This window comes from Agelaius tricolor, unplaced genomic scaffold, assembly GCF_023055355.1.
Source record: "Agelaius tricolor isolate 1412-34295 unplaced genomic scaffold, bAgeTri1.0.p SCAF_62, whole genome shotgun sequence".
Taxonomy (NCBI): Eukaryota; Metazoa; Chordata; class Aves; order Passeriformes; family Icteridae; genus Agelaius; species Agelaius tricolor.
Window position 1 is genome coordinate 601,704 of NW_027269322.1, and position 24,942 is coordinate 626,645.

The 24,942-nt window shown below is 42.7% G+C and overlaps 1 protein-coding gene across 1 annotated transcript in view; it reads right to left on the reverse strand.

Moving 5' to 3' along the window:
* Positions 1-1,229: 1,229 nt before the first annotated feature.
* The window catches only part of MICAL2 (microtubule associated monooxygenase, calponin and LIM domain containing 2), a 121,869-nt gene continuing 98,156 nt past the window's right edge, over positions 1,230-24,942 (reverse strand). The window contains exons 29-36 of the mRNA XM_071456596.1: positions 24,347-24,444; positions 21,387-22,695; positions 15,429-15,523; positions 13,447-13,539; positions 11,947-12,040; positions 6,512-6,611; positions 5,236-5,309; positions 1,230-4,388 (exon numbers count right to left, since the gene is read on the reverse strand). Of these exons, the coding sequence (XP_071312697.1) occupies positions 4,204-4,388; positions 5,236-5,309; positions 6,512-6,611; positions 11,947-12,040; positions 13,447-13,539; positions 15,429-15,523; positions 21,387-22,695; positions 24,347-24,444 (2,048 nt within the window). The 3' untranslated portion in view covers positions 1,230-4,203. The remainder of the gene's footprint in view (positions 4,389-5,235; positions 5,310-6,511; positions 6,612-11,946; positions 12,041-13,446; positions 13,540-15,428; positions 15,524-21,386; positions 22,696-24,346; positions 24,445-24,942) is intronic.

Genomic DNA, 24,942 nt, shown 5'->3' on the forward strand with positions numbered 1-24,942 from the left:
AGCAGCTGCCTGTCAGAACCCAGGAAATTCCTCTGTCTGCCCTGGAGGACTCGAGCCCCTGCCCAGGGGGCTCAGAGACTTTGGCACAGAGCCCAAGCCCCTGTGCCTTTGATTTAGTCCTTGGAGCAAATTATCACCTTAATATGAATAATTGCAAGTCAAGAGAGTTTAAGTAGAATAATAGTTAGTTTGTCACAGGGTGAAAAATAGATTTTTTGAGTTTTTAGAATGGGGGCTTGGGGTCCCAAGATGGAGGAATTTGGGTGTACCCTGTCCTTCTTTCTTCTTCTTGGCCTCCATGTTCCAGGTGATGCTGGCACTTTCAGATTGGTTTAGAGTAGAAGCTCACTGTCTAACATGGGTGATAGGTATTGGGAAGTTATGGTAAATATTGTACACATAGTTTTTAGTATAAAAAGATAACATTGCCCGAGGGTGGCCAGAGTGCCAGTGTCTGTCCTGCTGAACAGACCTTGGCAGGCCAGGAGAAAGAATTTTATAGATAAGATACAATAAAACAACCTTGAGAATGAGAAATGAAGAGCTCTGACTCCTTCAACTGCCGGGCTGGGAAAAGAGACTTTCTAACCCATCTCAGGCTCACTCTGAGCAGCAGAGATTCTGAGAGCTGTCCATCTGTCCTGTGAGGAGGAGAGACCCATCCATCAGTCCAGAGTCATTGAGCAGGGGACAATCATGCTGGCCCCAGGCTTGCTTATGCTCTTCTCTCCTCTGGGCAGCACATGGTCTTGGTCAGTAAGACTCTCCCACTGCTAGAAAGCAACAAAACAAGATGACCTGATAGAGGGAAAGTTAGTGCCATTTGAAAATTGACTATTATTTGGCAATTATGATTTTGATCACCATTTTATCAACACTTTTCCTTTGAGTCTTGAAGGAGCTGTTCTAATTTGTGTGTCAAGCCCAAGGAAAGCAGCTGGCGAATTCCTGTGTAAGCATGTGTGGAAGTTGTTGGTCTCCTGGGGTTTGTAATCTCTTCTGTTAGAGATGCCCCCTAACCTCAGAGTGTCATTATTTCTGAACTACAAAAGGAATTTGTGCACTGCAAGATGCTGTGATTTACTTACCAGTACATGAGTTCAGAAGATGATTCAATTTGTTTAGCTAAAGATCTGTCCTCATCACACATTATTGCACTGTAGGTGTCAGTAGAAAGAAATTTCTATGGAAATTATCTGGGGACTTCAAGAGTGAGACAGAATTTTATTCTTTCAAATAGATAATTTCTCACAACCAGCCTGTTTAGACGCACTCAGTACATTCCAGCACATCACATTATACCCCAAAATGCCAGTGCCATCAACTTAAAAATGAACAAATCTATTATAAATTAGAGAGCCACGTTACAGAAAAGATTGAGCAGCAAGAAAACTGAGAACCAAACCAGTGCTTAAACACATTTCTAGTAGAAACCAGCCATATGAAATTGACCTGGGAACAGTGCACATAGCTTCTCCTTTTTTTAATCCCCTTCTCTACTCTCACAATACACAAAGACCTGCTTTAAACGACTTAGGAGTTTATGATTTTCTAAATCACTTACACTGTTTATTTTTGGATCTAATCTTGTGAGGTACTTAATATCAGGCAGGGCAGCAGTAGCCTGACAGGTTTTTCCACCCAAGAGCAGACAGTTTTGGGTGGAACATGTGTAACCACAGGGCCTTCAGAAAAGTGCTTCTTTAGCAAAGAATGTTTTTGATGTCCATAAAGTTCTGATGGCCCTCAGCTTCTGTAGACTCTGATACTCTCAAGAGTGCAAATCTTTGAAGCTCAAGGGAAAGCACCCTTTGGAGTTTGGTTTTATAGCTGAACAGGTGTCTATCTACTGTAAACTGAAATCCCAGGGCATATTTGCAACAGCAAGACTAATGTGAATGGGACTACTTAATTGTAAAAGTGAGGTGAGAAAACCAATCTTTGACATAACTGGAGATTTCTGCAGAATTCTCCTCCTTTGCAAAGCTCTAAGAATTTTGCTTTCAAACTTTTAAAAAATACCTTGAAATCATTATGATTTTCACAGAAAACTATGACATTTCCTAGACTTTTTCTACAGGACTGCATGAGGGAGGATTGGGGACAATGATGAAACCCAGAAATTTTCTCCACCAAACTGGTAATACCAGCAGATCTCAACAGAGAAAATGAAAATATTTATTGCTGCTCTGCCTCTCCTACTTCGTGTCAGTCTTAAGTAACAGAGTTAGTTTAATGAATCAACCACTGCAATCCATCTCAGTAAAAATGTCATCTGAAGATCAGGTATGCTTAGCCTATGAATGAGAGCAGGGAAAAAGTCTGGTGGTTATTTTGGAACACATTTAAGGATTTCTTCCATGTCTTTTCACTGTGATGGAAGACAAATTGTATGTTAAAACCCTGAATGCTGTGTTTTACGGGTATCCCTTCAAGTTACGGTCACTAAGAACACTGTTTAAAATCTTAATTAATATTTTATTGCTAATTATGTCCCAAACCTATAAAGCTGTCTACTCTACAATGCACAGTTTTGCTGTACACACGTTAGAAATATACATTTTTCAATCAAAATCAGAGACAACATCCAAACTGTAAGATACAACCAGACACTCTTACCCTCTCTAAACAGTCTAATAAATAGATATAAATAAATATTGCAGAGCAATAGTATAAAGCTTGCACCAACAGAGGTATATTATTTATGTGTGACCAATAGCAAAAACTTGCTTTTACCTTTAGAAACGGTATTTCAAATTTCTTGCAATACAGAAGGAAAAACAAAAACAAAACCAAACCAACCCTAAAGATAACTCAGAAATTATTGTGACAGGATCCAGTGTGTCTGTTACTTTACCAGTACTCACCAAGAGGTTTTTAAAGCTTTTTTAATAGGAATGCTTCTATCTTTGGCTGTACCACAGGCAGATGCTGCAAATTAGCACCATTCACAAAATAATGAGAACATCAAATCTTCTCAGAGCACGAGGTAAAATGATATTCAAAAAACAGTCTTTCAGTTTCCCCTTGTTTTTTCCAGTTTGAAAATCTCGTGTATCACACACACAGTTGGGAATATTACCATTCTTAAATTGGCAGAATTATCTCTATTTAAGAAGTTCCTTAAATTAGGAGAATATCCGCATGCTTTTTTGCCAATATCTGCAAATGCATGTACAAAAAACATAGAAGATGGTCCCTTTAAGCAAAAAATATGCATATATTCTCAAGCAGCAGGATAAATGTAATTGAAATACACTCACAATATTTTCTATCAAATGTTGATACTAAAACCTCAACATTTTTTGCAGTCCTTTTACGGGATGGTTGTCTTTAACTGCTATACCATTTATTACACCCAGCAATACCATTTGTGATGTATTTTGTGAAGAAATTTTAAAGTATGCCTTAGTAAAGTCTGCCCTATAGTCCAATTGGGTCTGAATTACTATTTTTAAATTATCATTTTTTCTGATTTTAAAGACTTTAGTCTCTGATATACAGAAACTTTTTTGTGCACGTAACAGCTGTAAGGATAGTCACCCCTTTGATAAACCCTTACCACTTTACAAAATGCAGGGATTTAATAATGCTTTAACTTCTTGTTCAAAAATACACAGTGCAATAAAGCTTATAAATACCTGAAAAATTAATTTCTGGCATTGCATTTACAGTAGTTTTATTAAGTGCTCATATGTAGTTATTAGTCAAATGACTCTTCCTCCACCAGAAATAAAGACTAACCCTATTTTTATGAGATGCTTGTTTTCTGACTTTTCTATAGTTGACCATGCCTTGGCTGTGCCAAAATATTAACAAAGCCACACAGAGATTCAGGCAAACAGATGGAAAGTAAGGCTGTCTCAGAAATACTAAATGATGTCATCATGTTCCTCAGAAACTCTACTCTCAGCATTAAAATAAAATTCCAAGAGAATAATGGAGCTCTGATTTCCCTTTCACAGACCCTGGTGCCTGTCAGACAGGCACATTCAGTCCAAATCTGGATCCCAGGGATCCTTTGAGCTGACAGTGCAATGACTGTCTCTGGTCTAAGCAAAAACCTGCTTTAAAGCTTTTGATAACAAAATGACGTGCTTCCCCAATAAGTTGATTTTAAATTTGAATTCCTTCATTTTCCAGAAGAGGGTACCTCCGTGATAGGGAATACTGCTGAAAGGATGTTTATTTGCATGTGGCTGTTTAAATCCTGTTCAGCTGATAACCTGTAGATAAAATAAGGCTTTCAAAGTGCTGGTCTTCTGCTCTTTCTTTCACTCTCTGCTCTTCTAAGGCACATACAAGTCTGTCCCTTTCTTCAACCACTTTCATCATCTCAGTAAAAATTTCATCCTCCTCGTTCAGATCCATCTCATCTTTAAGGCTGTCTAAAAGGTCACAAAAAAGAGGTTAAGAACCAGGTCACTGTTTGCATTTTAACTGTTAGTGCACAGCTTGAATTAACATTATTGTCAATGACAAATGTAGTCGATAGCAGTTAGTATTGTTAGAGTTACAGCTCAGGAGAATTTTCTCCTGGATTTGGGCCATTTGAAGTTGATCATTAGGATTCCTAGAGTCTATAGTAGATCTGGTACAAAATTTAGACTGGAAGGGATAGGAAAAGCATTACTTAATTATAGAAGCAATTAAGCTGTAGTTTAAATTTAGCTCATAAGGTAAAAATCCCTACATGAAATGTAGTACCTGTAAGGAAATGGAAGGCATTTTTCAGAAAATGTACTGAAACCTGCCATCACTTGCAATCCACATGCCTAGAGCACAACAGGATATTTTGGGGTACTCAGTGCTATGGAACCACTCTTCTCCCTGCATTGCTCCTCCCCATGCTCCTTTTCAAATCCCAAATGAAAGGACAAGCCCAAGCTGTAATCCCAAGTACTTCAAAACAGTCCCAAAACACTGGTGCCCAGCAATGCTGCATAAGAGCAGACAACCTCTTCTGCTCAGGTGACAGAAGAAGTCACTTTCCATTGCTGCCCATCATCAGCTGGCCTGGAGAGCATAATTAGTGCAATTACCCCTGCAGTGCAGTGTAGGACTGGGCAGGTCAGCTCCGCTGTCTTCACCAGGAGCCAGATGAGAAGATCTCACATTTTGCTGGCTGAGCTGTGCTCAGAGGGAGCACAGGAGCCTCAGCCACCCTTTTTGGAGCAAACAGGGTTGGCACAGTCTGTCCCTGTGGGCTGCAGCACACTGTCCCCTCTGACTTACCATCAATGGCCATTTTCTCTCTCAGCTTTTGTTCCAGCCTGCTTTGGTGGTCCTCCAACTCTAGCTCTTGGGCTCTGGGTGCAGCAAAAAGTATGTTAAAGAAGCAGCTTTTTTCAATGAAGACATATATGTTAGCATGATTTCAGTTATGAGATTCTGTGTTCTGTTTATCTGGTATTTTCTCCTCATGGGCTGCCAAAGCTAAAAGGTTTGCCTGTGCCAACATCTCCAGAGCAGCTCCAGGAGTACCACTGCCACCTCTTACATTATGTATAGGGTTAAACTCCCCCATAAACAGCAAAGCTTAAGGCTTTGAACCATCTGTGCTTTGCTGGTGGCACCCACATTGTAATTCTGCATGGGGCTGAACCCACACATGAAGGGCCTCACCAGGCCCTCTGCACAGGAGCAGATCCTGAGGCAAAGGAATTCACAAATGAACACATCCAGACAACAACATTTTGTGTCCTGCAGTGCTAGAAGCAGCCCACTGTTGCCTTTTTAACTCTCACACAGTGTGAGAAGGAAGCATTGCTGCCACAGCACCCAGAAGAGGGGCAAGAAAGGGTCAGCACCAGCACAGCTGGGGAGAAACTGGGGTGCAGCTGGAGCCCAGGGCTGGCAATATGGAAATGATAAATGGCAATGGGCAGCCTGCACAGGTGGGAAACCCAGTGGGCAGTGAGGACTGCTGAGGCTCCCATTGCCTTCCCACATTGCCCACGAGGGTGGAGAAAATAGCTGAGAGTCTGTCTGTCCTGAGTGTGTCTGCAGGGAGGCAAGGAAAGGGAGCTACAGCAAACATTGCTTCCACCAGCCACAACAGTGGCAGCTGAGCTGGGTTTTATTTGCTTCTTGTGTTGGTGTATCTGCTTATTTCATGGTTGTAGTGAATTTCTAGGTCTTTTTTTCCTATGTTCCAATTTTATTGGAATTCTCAGACTGTTTTTCTTCCCAGGAGAAGGTGTTCATTAGACCCACATTATGTGAAGGCAGAGAATCTCTGTGCCACATTGAACCAATTCATACAGAGTATGAACCAATATTGGTTCAGAGCATCATAGAGAATTTAAATGTTTCAGCCACTGTGAGAGGGAAGGATGAGGAGGCCTCAGCTGCAAATCTATGTTCAAAACAGGCTGTAGCTACTCTGGATTTTATTCCTCAGCTGTCTCAAATGCAGCCCACAGCAAGGTGTTCAGGTGTATTGTGAGTTGTGAGTACATCTTTTCCCTGTCCCCTCCCATCTTTATTACTTACGCTTGTTCTTACTTACATAATCAGGAGCTCAGACTCATAACGCATTAATTTATTCTTCTCCATGACCAGCTCAAACCATTCATGTAGCATCTGATTTTCATCCTTTGTGCCTGAATCTGTGTGAAATAGGAGACTTTAGTGTGCTTCACCAGCTTTCTTTCCAATGCTTTTGCCAACAAAGTTCATCAATAGTCCTCCTCAGCCTACATGACTTCAAATGGAGATGGTTTTGGTGTGACTTACCCCAGCAATGGCTGAGTACAACAGGTATGACATTTTTATCTATTTTTGGTTGACAGTTGTGGCTTATTGCAGCTGCATTGGATTGCATTGGATTTTAAAACACTTTTGTCCTGAAGTTTTTCCTTTCAAATAATCACATATTGGGCACTATTTCTGTCTCTTAGCTCTGCCTTTGATAAGACAGTCTCTCCTTTGAAACTGGGCTTCAGAGCTGAACTGTGTCTTAGTGGATATTCCATTAACACCATCAGCCTTCAGGATGTACACACTGGCAGCTTAATCCCTGCTTCCAGTGGACATCAGAAAAACCACCAAATCCTCTGCAAATTTCCCTTCACTTGTCAACTGGCCTCTAAATCTGCATTTGCTTTGAATGACAAATCTATGATAACTGGGTGGTTTTATAACACTTTGGGCCAGGGCTGATAGACAGCCTTTCACCCAAAGAGCTCACAGCTTGACTCTGCCTGTAGAAAAGGGTGGATCTCTTTCATTGGGTAAGGACCTTTACTCTCCTAAAATACCATCTGAACAAAACTCTTTGGCAATGAAGAACCCCTGGGTGTTTTCAAATAGCAAGTCAGAGCACATATGTATTTCTTTTCCTTGCTGTCCTTTTTAACATCCTCATGACTTCACATTTTCCATTCATTTTTTCACAAAACAAAGCCACCCCGTCTCCCTTTGATGCAGAATTACAGCAACACTGATGGCACTGCCAGCACACCTCCCACATCTGTTCTGCCCGTTCCTGCCTGCTGCCACAGAATGGTGATCACTCGTAGGAGGCAAATATCTGACACTGCTCCAGGCTGAGGCTACAGTCCAAGTGACACACTGGCACCTTCAGAAGCAGGAAGCCAACAGCCACCCCATGCTCCTGCCCCAGCCCATGGCATTTGCACTCCCCACCACACATGGAAGCAGAAATAGCCAGATTTAGGATGAAGAAAAAGGTGTACTGCCAGCAGGTGGGGAAACAAGCTCTGTCCTCTTCAGTCCTCACTGAGTCACAATGCTAGATAACCAAGAACAAAATCCCCACCCTAAAACCAGCCTGGCTGTTTTCTGTGGAAGGAAGCTTACACGATTTCGTCTACTTTAAGAGGGACTGCACCTTTACTTTATATGACTGAGAGCACTGAAACAACCTGAAAGGTTTCTGGTTAAAGCTCCAGAGACACCAATTGCAGGAGTATCATTAAGCTGGATTAGAGAGGCAGCCAGAGTCCTGGGCAGTTCAGCAGTGTTGCTGATGCCTTTCTGTTGTCATTTTGAAATGTGCTTCAACAGGTTACCCTCTTGTCTCTACAGTTTCATCTGCCCTCACTCAGAGCCAGGGCTTGCCTCCACTCCAAAGCAGCAGTTTAAAGCCCCCCTCCTTGGGGCAGCAATGATATCACCCAATGAAGCCCTTTAGCCCTTTAGCCAAGGGGAATTGCTGGGTGTTTGGGGTCACCTTTGCATCCCCTCACCAGACACCATCATCCAGGGAGCCCAGGTCACCTCCTGCCACCCTGGAGGAGGGACCTGGCCCCCACACCAAGGACAGCAGTCACGTGGCAGGGGTGCAGGTCCACAGCTGTCATCAGGACTTGGCCCCAACTGGAAATTACCATGAAACAGAAGGATAAACAGTAGGAGAAGACAGAACAATCTCTCTTCAATTCCTTCCTGATCCCATTAAAACTTGGCAGTAATGGATGTGTTCCTGTGGGACCTTCCAGGTCAGCAAGTGGGGATAGAAAGTGTCTTCCCAGAGTGACTGCAAGAGTGCTCCTTGCTGGAACATGCCAATTTCTCACCAGTCCCATTCAGGGATGCAGCATTAGTGTTCAGAGCCTTAGATTTTTGAACACCACCATAAGAAATGGTGGTATCATCAAAATTTGATCTATTTTACTATGGTAATAAGAAATGGTGGCATCATCAAAATTTGATCTATTTGCCAGTAAAAACACTGCAATTGCTGTTATGCATAAGTGCAGCACAGACACAAAAGGTTACTGTTCCATTTCTGTTGTTTCCTTGTTTAGGTAAAAATATTCCTTCTTTTAACCTTTCCCCTTTACACTTTAGAAACTCTGTGTCTCTAATAAAAGACTGTATTGTAGCTTGATTGAGGTAAGCAAAGATAATGCAGTTTGCAAAAAAAATTCATTTTCATAAAATCCACAAAAAAATGCAATAAAAGTAGCCCTTGTTTTGCCTCCTCCTCCATCCCACAGAATGCCCCTAAGTGTTCCCTGTGGCATTTTTTCCCTGAGCTTTTCAAATGTTTGTTACTAGCAATATAAATACTTATTTAAGTCTGATGGAGTGCTTGATGCCTTCCAAGGGCAGAACAAACCAAAGAAGCATTTTGGATGATGCAGTTTGACAGATTTTCTTTAATAGGTTAGAGGGAAAACAGTTTATGAGTTTGTTTTGTGAGCCATCTTGGCTTTTCCCTAGAGCATTGCTAAAGCAAACCTGTCCTCCTGGTTTACCCGAGAGTTTCCTGACTGAGATCCATTTGAAAGTCAGACATTCTTCTAATTATATCATAGGCATTTCTATTTTCATCACTTTTGAGGGAATTGTATAGGCTGTGGAGGAGTATTTACTGAACATTCCTCTCAAAACCAGAACCTTCTCAGATTGATGCTTCACTGTCCCTTCTTACAGTCATCACACAGTAAAGGGATCTTAGCCAGTTTGCACCTTTTCAGGTACAGTTAAACCTCATATTATTTATTTCTACAGGCTTGCAACTGATTTCTTTTGACTCTGTTGAAAATTCCGAGACACCTCGGATATGTTTTTTGTGAAATCAAAAACAACCTCCAACATGTGCAGATATTTATTCACCTTCCAAAGCATGGAGACATTTCCTAACATTCTCTCAACGTAGGTTTTCTTCTTTACCATCATTGTTCATGACTTGTTTAGTCAACTGAGCCCTTATGCTAATTTTAGTGGAAAACGTGTTTTGAGATTTTTATTTCTGTATTTTCTTGTAGGCAGAAGCTCTCCATAAGCCTTCACAAATGTCAGTGGAAAACAAAGCAATGGTACGTCAGTGATTTATTATTTGGTATTTTGAAGCAGAATAAAGGAAATAACAAGCATGAAAAATTATTCATAGGACTGATATTATTTCTTCTCATTTTTTTGGGGGTGTTTTTTTGGGGGTTTGTGGTTTTTTCCCTAATGCATGAATTATTGTCACTACAATTACAAGATCATCAAAACCTCATTTTGCTCATCAGTCTTCATGGCAGTTGTTTAGCACCCACGCATGTTCTCTTCTAATTCAGTGGAGGAGCTAATGAATAACTCCCCCTAACAAAGAGGCCATTCATCCCAGGCTTGCAGAATTATTAGAGGAGAGTTGCGTAAATGTCACTGAAAACTGCTGTTTGCAGGCCTGCCTCTAAATTTGGTTATTCACAACCTTTGCAGCTCAATATTATTGCTGAACTGTGATAGTTTTCTAATTACTTTAATAATACCTATTAAATCACTTGAATTGCATAAGCACAGACCTGCTTAAATACAACTTAACCTAATAAACACTGGTCATTCATTAAAAAGTAATGCTCTTTATTTTTAGGAAGCTTGAACAGAATATTAAAGCCAGCAGTTCCTGCATCATTACACATATGTTATTGCGAGCAACAAAGCGCTCACATTTTGTCTGGGGAGCTCATGGCCTCGTGCTTTTGCACCAGAAGAGTTATTGAGAGACAGTAACATCCTACCTTTCAGTATCTGCCCTATTTGTAACTGGCCACCTACACACAAACAATCAACAGGGAGAAAAAAACAGTACTGTCACCTTAATGAGGGCAATCCAATTACCAGGGATGGTAAGAGAATGAGAAGCATCGATCTCTTGGCAGGCAGCCTTCTTTAGGAAATGCGATTGTCAAAACAGCAACAACAAGAAGTGGCTCTAGGCCATTTATCCTGGTATTCTGTGTCTATCCCAAGAGCTAGAAGCTTCTCGTCCCTTTATATTTTTGAGGTTTATAAAAAACAACCATCTTTACAAAAATCAGAAGAAAAAAGCTAACTCTATAATTCTCATAGCCTTTTTAGCAGATTTTCTCACAGGCAGTAAGTGGAGTGCTGTTTGATAAAGGTTATGATTTCATTTAAGAAAAATAGATGATAAATTTTTAAATAAAGTTTGGAATAGGCTGACACAGTCAATTCAAGGAAATTAGTTAATAAATATGAAAGGTTGGGCGAATGCTCTCTTGCTGAACTGATTCAGTGTTCAGAATAGGGGTGAGAGCTGCTATGAAATATGGCATTAAAAAGACCAGCATGGAGGGGTTGGATTGCCTGGTTAAGACAACAACAAGATCAGGTGCCAGAACATATCTGTGTTTTCCATGTTGTGCAACTGCTTGTCAGGAAAACACAAGGCTCAGTTTTCTAAAGTGGAGGTAAATAAAGACAGGTTTGCATTCAGGCTGTCAGTCCCTTCAGCACAGACCACAGCCCCCTCTGAAGCCCCTCACGGGCAGGGCTCACACCCCCATCCCCTTCTGAGCCTGGAGGAGCCCCTGGGGTCCTGTCCCTGTGCTTCACCCCGTGTGAGCTGGGCAGCAGTGCCAAGGCTGGGCCGGGGCAGGGTCCCATAGCCCTGGGTGCTGGGCAGCGCTGGCTCCGGTGAGGGGACCCCTGCCATCATCTGGGGGAAGAGCTGTGCTGCTGGGGTCTGTGTGTGTGCCTGCAGGCTGCTGTTGCTATAGCATGGCCACTGGCTCTAATCATATTAATGGCATTTCACACTCCAGGAAAGTCATTAAAGACTCTGTTACTAGGCACGGGCTGCTGCTGGCTTGGTAACTGAGATACAGCTCCTGGAAACCTCACTGGTTCCCTCCACAAGATGAAATTAAGCTCAGGATGGGACTTAAATTAAAAAAAAAAAAGTGTGGGGGGGTGGTGCTGGGGGAAATGTAAATTCACATTCAATAGCATTGGCATTAATTCCAAATCTATGAAAACCAACAGAAAACTTAAAGCATTCAATGTAAAGGTGCTTGAGCTAACCGAGAGTTTGAGGAAAAGGTTTATCAATCATTTTTGTCATGCCAGTTATTGTTCCTTTTCAGATTTTGCACCAAACTATTTCCATGACAACCATTAAAACCCTGTGTTTTGGAACAGGTTAAAAATCCCACCACTAAACAAGCAAACTGCTTTGTGTACCTGCTTCTCCTCTCAGTTCTCTCTCCAGTTCGACACCAAAAATCTCCAAAGTTCTTTGTCTTTCCTCCAGCTCTTCTAGCTGGCGCTGGATTGCCTGCAAAAATGCAATGATAGAAAAGCCACAGACACAGCTTCAAAATTCAGAGACACAAGATGGTCTCAGTTCCCAGAGAAACAGCTTGGAAAGGCCTTGGAGGAATTGTGGCTCCTGCCAACTCATTGAGTGTACCAGGCACCTAAGCAATTTAAATATGCCACTAGGTGTCTATCACAACTTTATGTAAGTATCACAGGCACCAAAAGAACCTCAGTTTTTTCTGAGTTTTAGCTCTCCCATTGTAAAAAAAGACATCATAATGTTTCTGTGTCTCACAAGGTATAAAAAGTCAATACTTTCATATTCAGAGACATATATTCGGAGATATTACATTAGTAAAGCTCATATAAATAGGGAAGGTTTACAGCTGGAAAGTTCTGCTTGCTATTTTTTTATCCATGGGATTTTTTTTTTGTTTGCTTTCATATTTCACCAGCTTTTGACCCAGAAAGAAAAGGGTCTAATAGCTGTGACAATTCAGTGCCACTTCAGGAAGGATTTCTACATCCATTGTCCATTCCCTTTGAAATAAGACTTTTAGAGGTGTGGTGGGGATAAAAAGCATGAAACACCTTAAAAGGTTGAAATGTCAAAGACAGATACTCAGCAGTTCCCATTTCAGGCTGTGTTAGGGCATTCCAAACCAAGCCCCCAGCAACAGCCTAACAAATAGAAAAGATCATTCAAAAAGTTTGGACTTCATTGTCTCCACAAAGCATTAAAACAGGAGTATCACATATGCATCTAATGTTACCTGGAGATCATTTACAATCCTCAGATAAAAAAATAAAACATAGCTTCTCTTCCCATGTATTGAGCAGGATACATCTGAGATCAAACTGTGCAGAAGTGCATTTACAAATCTTAAACTGTAATTGGAAATAATCACACATCAGTAGAGTCCAGAGGTTTCCTAGCATTTTCTGAATAGCAGGGCCTATATAAAATGAAGTAGCTTTCTGTCATTAAGGGGAAAAAATGATTCACTTTCATTGTTGTAGCAGGCAGAGAACAAAAGCCATCACTGTATTTTTGTATCCTCCTGTAATGCACAGAGGTAATGGCTGAGTTTCTTACATTCTACAGCATTGATGTTATTTCTCCTTTCTATCTCTTTCCCTCTTCAGTTCCCCCAGTCACTATTCCCTCTTGTTCTTCGTGCACATCTACAAAATTATGATGCCAATTATGATGATCCCCAGGGACTGACATGGGTTTATCCCCCAGAGAGATGCAGGGCCCTGGCACAGGCACCTTTCTGCTGCTGCTGGCTGGGGGATTTCAGCACAGAGGGCAGTGAGCCATGCTGAGGAGTGAGGAGAGCTGCAGAGCCCTTTTGTGTCCCCCCATCCTCACGAGTCACTCCTGGGGACAAAGGGGACATCTGTGAGCTCCATTTTCACCTGTGCTTTGTGAAGCCTCTTCAGCTCCTCTTGTTTAATCAACTGCTTTGTCTCCTTCTCCAGCTTCCTTCTCTTTCTGAGAGCTCTTTTTGCCTACAAGAGACACAGAGGGAAAGAGAAAGGCAATCAAAGCATGAGTCTGCCACTGCAGCTTTCCTCAAAGCTCCCCCAGAATCACGGAGCCGTCGAGGTTGGGACTGCCCCTGGGGACAGTCTGAGCCCATCCCCTGCCCAGAGCAGGGTCAGCTACTGCAGGCAAAAGGGAAACAGCCGTAAAGGGGCATTTACAGGCATTTGCTGTGCTGGCTTTAAACCTTTACAAGCTCCTAAGGCAGCCCTCAGTGGGTGTCAATAAAACATTTCCAAATCACAGAGCTGACTGTATACAACATCCCACTATACGTGGCCATACAGAGGTTGGGGAAAGCACCAGTTTAAGGAAATGCAACCCATTTCCATTGCTGTAGCTATAAAATGGTAAATTCACATCATGGGACACTACTTGAAGCCCTGTGAAACCTTCCCTAATGCCATTTCTGTGCTGCATTACAGAGATTTTTGCTTTTCCCCAGGGCACTTGCTGCTGCTGTTGGGAGATCAGGACAGCACATGCTGCAGAGCTGGGCAGGGAATCACCTGCCAGGGAATCACCTGCCAGGGAATCACCTGCCATTTCTCCATCTTGCCTCTGACCCAAGCTGTCCTGAATTGCTTCAAGGCTGTGGTGTTCCCATTTCTGAGGAGGCAGGATACATGAGCACCATAGATGGGACAAAATTTAAAAAATTACCCAGCCAGGAAGTCACTAAAATTTTTCCCACCAAGTTTTGCCAGATACAAATGGTGGCACTGGCAAAATAGCAGCCAGAACTGGCATGAAAAGGGATGGTAGGAGGCAACTGAAAGAAGCACACCAAGTGGGGAATTTGCATCCAAACTGAACCACTGGTAATGCCCATGTGCAACAGCTGATCCTTCTTCCCCTCTCTGGCAGCTTTCCTGGAGCTCTGCCTTCTCCCTGCCCTGGTCCTGCCCTCCCTGTGATTGCCTTGTGAACTGCCAGGGGTCACTTCTATCCAGCTTGCTCCCATGTCTCCCTTCTTTTCTCTATTTTATTTTAACCTGTTCTAATTCACCATAACATTATTGTACTGCAGATTGCCTTTCCTGTAGCAGGAAAGATGAATGAAGAATTCCTGCCATCTCAGCACATCCTGACACAGAGCCACTGGGGACAAGTGCTGCCACACATTGCTCTGCTTTGGCTCCACTTTTTCTATTCAAAGTCCCACCTGGCACTGATATTTTTCAGTCTTTTTCAGTACTTTGTTTTCATTCCTCTTCCCCCCACCCCAAAGGCAGCAAATCAAAAGGCCCCCTCAGACTATAAATCACATTTACTGATATTCTGCACAGGAAAGAGGTATAACACCTTTCTGATGAGCCATTCAGACAACAAAAGCTGTATTTCCTCACCTCAGAGCTGGGTGTGGAGGGTTCAGGGTGCTGCAGCCCCCCAGCTCCTGCTGTCAGCCCTTTTGGGGTACAGGGCCTGGGGGGGACTTTATCCTAATCAGCACAAGTGTGTGAGCCACAAACAGAGTTTTCCAGGCAACCTGCCTGCAGCACTTCCCAAATGAATCTGTATTCCCCCAAAGGAAAACTGCATCTGTTTGGTTTATTTTCTCAACAGCTTGCTTGTTGGGCTACTTATTTAAGGCCACTTAAGAATCAGCTTCAAAGCAGTTTCAGTGAAACATTTCTATTTGTCAGATGAAGACCTCCTCTGTCAGTGCTGGTGTAAGCAGGGGAAATTAAAGGTGCAAAGAGGTAAAAGAAATGTTGATGTTCATCAGTCTTAATGTAATGACATGTAACCTCCAACTTTGAGGAATTGCTGTGTGTTTTAGATCAGAATCATATGATGAATTTTAAATACAGCCCAACTAAGGAAATACCTTTCTGTTTCCAACTCAAATTACCTGGTGTGTTAATGAAGGCTTGGATTCAAATTCCTCATCAGAGGATGAAGTAGAATAGTCAGTAGCTTGTTTTCTGACAGGTGTGTGTTTATATCCTAAAACACAATAACAAAATGGTCAGTGAAGCAAAAAATACTGTTCTTTAACTTAAACAGACACTTTGCACCTGCCCTGAGTTCTGATCAGCAGCACCTAGAGCAATTTGGACATTCAGCTGACAACACTAATTAAATTGTTTATCCCTGTCAAAAACTGTCTGGCCATATATTTTATTTTTTTCTAGGTACTACAAACAAATAAATTAATTCCTTGAGCACCCTGCATGTAGCACGCTGTTCTGAATGCACTCAACATTCATTAAAATGTATATCTGAAGTTAGCCATATTACCCAAATGATTGTATAAGGCTCACTATGCAGTGTAATTGAATGCACAAAGTCTGAGCCAGCTCTTAAACAAATTACCCTTATGTGGCTTGTAGCATCTGGCACCCATTTTTACTACATGACATCTGCTCAGTGTAAAATAGTTGGCGTCAGAATGTCTGGTCATATAAAAAAATCACAAATGTAATCAGAAGCAAATGGACTAAGAGAACAGGGCTTTATCACATAGCCTCATGCAACATAAATATTTCATTAATTATGTCTAAACAAATGTCACTTATTTTTCTGCTTTAGGAATATTATCACATCATTGGGCTGTTGATTAAAATGCCATAAGAAGTCAGGAAAATCTGTACATCACAACAATACACTCCATAAGGAAAACTCAAAGTCTGCCTTTGGAAGAAACACGCTTTCAGAATCATAAATTAAATTACATTTAATTGCAGCAATTTTATCTTGCCTGTTTTTCCAGCATCTTGTTTCAACTGGGTGTAAATATTTGAATTTCTTCTTAATTTGTCTAATGCGTAGCTTCATTCTCTTTAATTCAGAAAATAAAACCTCTTTTGGAACATCTGTCTCTATGTTTCAACCTGCTACAGGGTTAATGATTAACAGCTGGCCATCTTGGAAATGTACATAATTTAAAGCTCACACTGTTGGTTTTTCTTTGTATCTACAAGGCAACAGTTGGCTTTCTAGGTGTATTCAGATTGAAATCTCCTCCCCTTCTCCCAGTGTAGATGTTTCGTCTTTGCCTTGCTCTGGGTCCCAGGGCTGAAGTAGGACTTTTGCCTCCAGCCCTAATTTAAACTCAGGATCCATGAAACGTGTTCATCCCAGACAGTAAAGCAAGTAATTCAAATCCAAGTAATTTGAGGCAGAAATTCTGGGTTTTTTCCCCAGTGATCTCAGTTTTAGAAGCACCCTGTGCTTGTGCTCAGTGCAGCTGCAAGCTCCGAGGGCTCAGTGGAGCAGACCTGGGCCCTGCCATCCTGTTTGGGGTGCAGCAGCCCCCCAGGTGGGTCTCACAGGTGCTGCCCACACCTCCCTGCCTCTCAGTGCCTGCAGAGGGACACAGCTGCTCCCTGGGACCTGCTCAGGGTGCTGGGTCACAGCAGTGGCACCCAGCACTCCCCCTGTGCTCAGCAGGAACAGCCAGGCACAGCCCTCCCCAGGTGTGGGCAGCATCAGCCACTGCTGCTTTTACCGAGGAAATTCCCCCCCTTGCTTTTCCCTGTGCAGCCAGAAGTTTGAGCAGCTGCCCTGTGGTAGCCAGTAACTACCCCTGCTCAGGCCACCAGGGAAATCAAATTCCACCATGTGCAGAGGGCAAACCTTGCAGCCTGGCAGGGCTGGAAACACAAGCAATTACACACTCCCTTTCTTCTCTCAGCTCTGCTGGCAATAAGCAAGTCAGCCTTTGGGTTGAATAAGCAATTCACCTTTGGGTGATATCAATAATTTAGGAAGCATTACAAGGTCTGGAGGAGAAGCAGCCTGCTCCATACAATAAGACAAACAAAAACAGAAAACCCCAAACCAAAACCCAAAAAACCCCTCCAACCAAACGGGGTGGGATAGGCAGAACTTAGCCAACAGCTGTGAGAATTTGGACAAAACAAACATAACAATGTTCAAGGGACTTTAGTGAATCATTAAAATCTGAAATTTAGAAGTGCAGTACTAAAGTTAGATGATAATAATTTGCCTCCAACTATGACAAGCCTAAAGCTTGAGCTGCTGCAGAACTGATCTCAAAAATGTAGGTTCTTTTCCAAATATTAACTCAAGTCTTCTAGATTTGGGCTTTCACCTTCCAGGCATCTCATTCCTTCAGACTGGGAGTTATTTATTACATATTTCTTATTTCCTGAATACTCTAGCATGTCCCTCATTTCCAAATTAGCATATGTCATACTAGAGCTTTCCCTCCCCATGGAACAAGCCCTCAGATGAAAGTGCAATGCTTTTGAGAACCTCTCCCTTAACATGAACATCCAAGGTACTCATTTTCCCAGGAAGCCCGAGGTCCCCTGGAAAACAAGGGAGTGATGATGTGAAGAGGCTCCTGAGGTGATCCCCTGTGTTAGATGTGGGAGCATTTCTGATTGTCCTGGAGATTCCTAGGGAAACCCAGCACTGGTGTCCATCTGCCTGTCATAGCTCACTGCCCTTTCTTCCCTGGGGTGTTTTTGTGCCATGCAGTTACTGCAGCCTAAATACACAGAATGTCTTGGAGCAGGAACTGTTCTGATAACATAATGCTGTATTAATCTCTTGGCTTCCTCCACAACTGTCCAAGATTGCATATTTTTGTAAAGTCATGGGATTAATCCTGACCACTGTAAGAACTTCAGTGTTTTACAAAAGAGAGAGATAAAGTTACACATATCTCCTGGGGCACTGGTGTCCAAAATGAGATGGAAGCTGGTAGGAAATGCAAAGAATGGCCAGTAGGAATCCAGAAGAATGAGCAGCAGAAAGAGAGGACTTGGCTGTTTGGTTTCATATCTCTGCTTCTCCACAGATTTCTTATGCATGTAATGAATTTTCTGGTGCCTCAGCTCCCCTTCTCAAATACAAAATCAGTGCAAAAGCAGTGTCCTCACTGAGCAGAACACTGCAAACACACAGAGCTTCTGGGGCACAACAATGCAGTAATGGGAACCTGAAACATTTGCAAGCAATCACTTCCCAGTCTGAGGGTGCACAAAATCAGCAAAGAGAGCTCACAGCACATTAAATTTCCTCATCAGCTGAATTGGCTATCCTGCCTAAAGTATCAGTAATTAACATGGCACTTTGGCATTTTTTTGAATTTCAAAAGGTCAAGTAGGCTTAGGAGAGAACAGTTAGCCATCTGATTGAACAATTTTATTGATCAGTTTTTTGGGGGGAGTTTTACTGCAGGTTGGAACACAAAGGAAGCATCAGAGGACAAAAGCCTTAAAGATGTTTGTGCAGTAAATCAAAAATCTGGAATAGCACTTAGGAAGTTCAGCGTGGTTATTTGTGGACAGTTGTATATTCTACAGGCAAACTTTGGATTTTTTTTTTTTTTTAACCAGTCTCTGACTGAAAAGTTTGCATGAATCCCCATTAATTCAGTGAGCTAGGTCTCACACAAGTAGCCTGTGCAGCTGGATTTCTGCACAGCCCCATATTTCCAAAAGTCTCTGAGGACCAGCTCTTATGGAACAGAGGGGAAGTGTTAGGCAGAAAGCCTTGAAATCAGGCTGGACATGGGTAACTGGAATGAGCCACTGGAAGGTGCCACTGCAGGTGTAGGTTTGAATCTGCTGCTAAGATTCTTCATTTTTGTGAAGATTGCTTCTTCATGCTGAGCATGAAGAGCACGTGGCAGAGAGGGAAGGGGCAGGAGGACAGAACATACTGAATATCAGAAGTGGTTTCTGAGCATTTGGTTACTCCCCAGGGGTTTTCTCTGTGATGAGCTGGCCCAGGCTCATCTCAAGCCCATGGGCTTTGATCACCCAGCTCATTCTCTGGATCCACAAGGCACTGAGGGAGAAACACCAGTGCAGTGCAATATCTGCCATACCTGCAGAGAGCAAGTTTGACCCCCAACAGGACAGCAAAGCCCTACTGCAAAGAGCAAAGTGCAGTGTTAGAAGGAGTCTCATTAAATGGGCTTCTGCAAGGTGCTGGGAGTACTTTTTTCCCTTAAAGAAATTTTCTGAAATTTGTAGTAAATTTCAAGAGAAGAAAATAATAACAAGAAGTGTGTGCTAAAGCTTGTCATCACTTCATGGCTAAAGTTTGCCAAGCCTGGGCCTCTGACAAGTGCCTGTATGAGACAGAAATGCCATTTCTGAGAGTCAAACAGGACTCAGCTCTTAACTAGTTTTACTATGTATAGATTTACTCAAATATGAATGTTTTAAAAACTTCAGAGAGCTACAATGTTGAAACATTGAAGATAACAGATTACTGGGCAAATGACTAGATTAGAGCTTCATTTTCTTTTTTTTTCTAAACAGACTTTGCATTGCCTATATTCAATAATTGTAATTATTTATTAATTTCTCTTCTGGCTTGGACAGCAGAGGAATCCAACACATTACACCAGCATATTATTTCAAAATATTTTCAGCATAAATCAAGTATAGCATTATTCAAACTTGCAAGAACTTTTCCAATTTCAGTATGAGCACAACATACCAATTACTGCAATGCATTTAGTTAAGAGCAGGTCAGGTTGGCTTAGCTGATGGGCACTGATGAGGTCCAGACTCTGAAAAGGCCTTCCATTTAAGAACACAGTGAGATGTGTGAACTAGCAATTCTCTGGTGCTTCACTGCAGTCCTCAACATCTTCTGGCTCAATGGGAATGCCTATTTTTGTGAGATGTTGGATCAAGGATGCTCCAAGGAACAGAGCAGGAGTTATTCTCTCAGTCTGAATGAGCTCCAGATCAAGGGCCTTATGTGCTGGATCTTTCTCACTGTGTGTGGCAGCTCTGAGGCAGAAAGGGTGCAAAAGGATCTGGCAGCTCACTGGGAACATTTCAGTGACTTCACATTCTACATACAGGTTTTATTGCCGAGGCACAGCTGCGATTTTGGGGTTACAGTTTGGGTTGCAATTTCATAAAGCAAGAGACAAACAGGTGTGTTGACAAAATTCAATAGGTTATTTAGTTAAATAACTGAGACTTTCTGCAGTGGGAAGATGGATCACAGAGAAAGACAGGTGGGTGCAGCTCTTCTGTCTCATATTTCACACCTGAATCTGTGCTGCATTTAATTCTTTCTGAGCCTATGCTCAGATCACTCAGACTGCTCTTGGTCTGGCATCAATATTTCTTGGACTTGTCTGCAGTTTTAATATTAACCTTGCTCTAGCAAGCAAACAAGAAAATTGATGCCTTTTAATCACTGCCCAGATAGACTCACAAATAGGTCAGAGGAGGTCAATAAGGTGCTCTGTCCTCTCAAATTGAACAACAAGGGATATTAATCACACTGCAAAGCTCCCAGAAGTATGTCCACAGTGGTCACTCTGACAGCAGAGCTGAGGAGACACGTGCTGAGGAAGCACAAACACAGAGCAAAGCTTCTTGCTGCTGCAACCATACTGCTTCAGTCTCTGGTTCCTCATGGAGGGAAAACAAATGTACTCTGCACTGCAAAACCTGGAGTTTTTGGTGCTTGTCCTTCTGCTTGCCTGCTCTAGTCCCCCTTCCACAACCCAGTGTCACTGCAGGAGCTGCTCTGCCCAGCATGCCACTGTGCCTTGCCACCCTTGACCCAAGCATGTCCCAGCAACAGGGAGCAGCAAACCAACCTCTGCTCCAGCAAGCTGGCTCTGCTTGCAAATCCACTCCACTCCTTTAAATCTGGAGCAACTCCTGAACCTTAGCCACAAAACTGTAGGAAATAACTAGAAATTAAACATAGCACACCATAGATGTGTGCCTGCATGGGCATGCACAAGTCTCTTAAAGGTTAAGTGCTATTACACAATAATAATAATAGTAATACCAATAATGATGATGATGATAACAGTAATAATAATAAAGTAATTCCACTGGGAAATCCTCACCTGTGAAAGGATAACACAACCTCTCTGGAGAATGGTCCTTAATGACAGGCAGAGATGACACCAAGGAATTCCACTCCCTCTCATGAGCTTTGCTTCTCAGTCTGTTGAAGAGTGACCCTTTTTGTGCACAGTCACCCAGGCTGTCCTTGGGCTCTGCAGATGAAAGGAGAGTGGACTTTTTCTTACAGACACATATTTCATCCATGGGAGTCCCTAGAGGACTGTCTTCAAAGGTGAACTTTTCTAGGAGTCCTGGGACCTCCTCCATCCTAGTGCAAGCTGCTTTCTGAGGTAGATGGGCTGTCTTGGAGAGCCTGTGGGGTGTGAAGGATACCTCCTCCCTGGAATCCCTTAGAGATATCCCTTCTGAACCCACAGAAGAACGAGACTGATTTGAGTAAGGGCTCCCATCTCCTATGTATTTTCCTGCCCGCTCCCTTATTTTAGGATGCTGTGACTGAGTGTTATTGTTGTTCCTGTTCCTTTGGCTTAGGGAATACCCAGGAGCACTGGGGAAGCTGAAGAAGGCTTGTTCTGAAGAGGCTTTGACTTTGCTGTCCAAGTCCTGCTTTAATCCTTCTGGAGCTGAGGTGAGAGGCTCCCAAATGGACCTTTTGATAGCATTGGCTATGAGCCTCAGCGGGGACTTTGGCTGGGCAGCTGCATGCTCCCTGGGAACTACATCTGGAGTCTGCAGAGCACCCTTGGTGTCCACTGATGAAGGTGGTGGAGAACCATCTGCAAAGAAGAGCAGTTGCCCAGGGCAGCCAGAGCGTTTGAACACTTCTTCTGTGCAGCCAGCATCCTTTTTCTCCAGAGCCCAGGGGGCTCTGTTCTTTGCCCAGCCTGGACTGCTCCCTCCTGGCTCTGTCCTGTTTGGGCCACACGAGGGCTGCTGCTGAGTACGAAGCCCCAGCCTCTGTTTTGCCTCCTTTAATTCTTGCTCAAACTCTTCTTCTGGGTGCCTGGTGTTTTTGCCATCTTTCTCTTTCAAGTCCAGAGATGGCAGTGTGTTTGTCCTCCTGTTAAAGTGCTCTGGTTCAAAGGTGTGTTTCCATGTTTTCTCCTTCCAGTCCCAGGCTGAGCTGTCACTGTCTGTGTCTTCGGGCTCATAAAAATCAGCAGCCAGTGTCTCATTGCCAGCAGGGGTCTGTGGAGAGCCCGTGGTGCTGCTCTGAAAAGGACAGTGGGGAACATAGCAATGTGTGTCTTCAGGCATCTCCCTGGCTTTTTCTTTTCTTTGAAATACTGGGCTGCAGGGTTTGAAATGTCCTCTTGGAATTTCTGGTGGCTTCTTGTAAGACGCCAACTGTGAAGTGCATTAAAAAAAATTATTTTAGGGATATAAAAACACTGCTTTGTGTAGCTTCTATTTCATAAAGTATTTTATTCCATTTTAATCTCAGCATAATAGTAATGAACATAATATTTAATTTATACACAAATACACGTGTAGATGATAATGTGAGAAAAGCTTTTCTCCCTAAAGGGCTAATATTTCTCTAGGAGTAGCAATCTAATATTACTGGAAATTTTAATAGTCTAAAAATAATGTTAGTCATGCTAATGTCTTTATGAATTACCTTTAATATTTTCTTTAGAAAGAAACAGTCCTATCTCCAGGAAAGCAGACAAGAGCAGATCTGCTCTATTCTCCTGTGCATTCCAGTTGCATCACCTTAGAGTTTTGAGCAAGCAAAAAAGACCATTATCCATCCTCTCCAAATTTCTAATATTGCATGTTTATGTAGTGCAGGTAGGAATGGAAGAAGTGACCCAGGAAAGATTATAAAATGTAATATGGTAGTTTTATACAAATAAATTAGTTCCCTCTCGTGGTAATTTTTCCTTTGGTAAAGGCTTAAATTCATTACTCCAGCCACCAAAATCTTCTGCTAAAGATAGTAACAGGGATAAATACCCACTTTATGTAGCCAGCAGAACAAAGCTAGAGTTCTTCCTTCTTAAAAGGGAGGCATTTTATCATCAGTGCTATGTGATAATGGATGCTGTGAAGATTGAATTCCTGCTTCCACTTCTGTGCCAGATACCCAAATTCACCTGGGTAAAGCCCATTAATCTGTCTGACTTTTCATTTCCCAGAAGCAACAGAAGTAAGGCAATAATGATTGCACTTTGTTTCACACTTCTGTTTGATGACTAAAGTTGTTACTGGCCAGGATTTTGGATTAAAAAAAAAAAACAAAAACGTAAGAAACAATAAACAAATAAACCCCCTGTTCATCCTTGCTTTCCAGAGTAAGGAGAAGGCCTGTGAGCAGTGCTGGTAGAGCAGGAGCTGAATGGAGCCGGGCAGTGTTGTGCAGCTCTGCTCCCCTGGGACCTTCCCTTCCTGGCCCCATTGTCCTGCACCGGATCTCAGCCACCACCATGGACATGGAAGAGTTCATTTTTTTCCTAGCACAGGCCCAGAGGTCAAGTAATTTTAGTCATGTTTAACCCAAGGGTGAGGACAAGTGTCCAGGACTTGGAGGATGTGAGCTGGTCCCTGCTCCACCTGGCTCCAGGGACGTGCTGCTCTTTTTGCTCAGGATGGGCAGTCACTGCTGCACTCATGGCAGGCCCACCCTTCCTCATTCTTAAAACACCTAAAAATAAAAAGTCTTTAGAAAATACCATGGAAATCTGAGGTCCTGAAGGACGCAGAAGATGCTCCTGAGCAGTGGGAGATGTGAAGTCCTTTTCCAGCCTAAACTATTCTGTGATTTTATGACTGATGCAACAGATTCGTGGCTAACTCCTTGTGTGATTGAGGCATGAGTCTCACAGACACTTGATTTGGGAATGATTACATCAAATCCAAGCCTCTTCCCTCAGTACAGCACATGTCTGACTCCATCCTCAGTGGTCACTGTGAGGACCTAAACTATTTAAAGGAGCAGGGACAACCTGCTGAGAGCAGTCCCAGCCATCCTGCTCTGCACAATTCTCCTTTGTACCTGTGTCTGGGAGTGCTCCTCTGCAGCTCCACTCTGGCAGCTGCCTGAGCTGTCCTTCCCGTGTGGCCCAGGTTTCTTGCTTGACAGCAGAGGAAAGCCTGCAAAAGACACAATTTTTATCTTCCCATTGGTATTGACTTTGTCTAAAATGAAGTCTGTAATTGAAGAAGAAGAGAAGAAGATTAAACAGCCTCCTGGGTAGAGTTAAACCTGAAGAACTGACTGAAATTTATGGCCTGGCTCACATATGTGTGTGCCTGCTGTGCCAAACACATGTTGATATTTTCAGTTCAGGACCTGAGCTGCTTCCACTTCTGGGCTGGATGTAGTGAAGCAGCTTTGGAGTTCCAGGAAACTTTCTGGAAAGCCAGTTTTCTTTAGAGGGCCTTCTCAGAAGCAGAGGCAGTCAAAGCAACCTGTGACTTTTGAACTTTGGGTAATTCCAAGAAATGAAGGAAATGGATGACTTCTGAGAGGGCTGTCCATCGGAATGGGGACAAAATGGGAAATGCATCCACCTGCAGGCAGTAAGGACAGAAAAAAGTCTCCCAAGCCAGGACAACAGGCAACATGACCTGTTGGGATCAGGCAAGGTA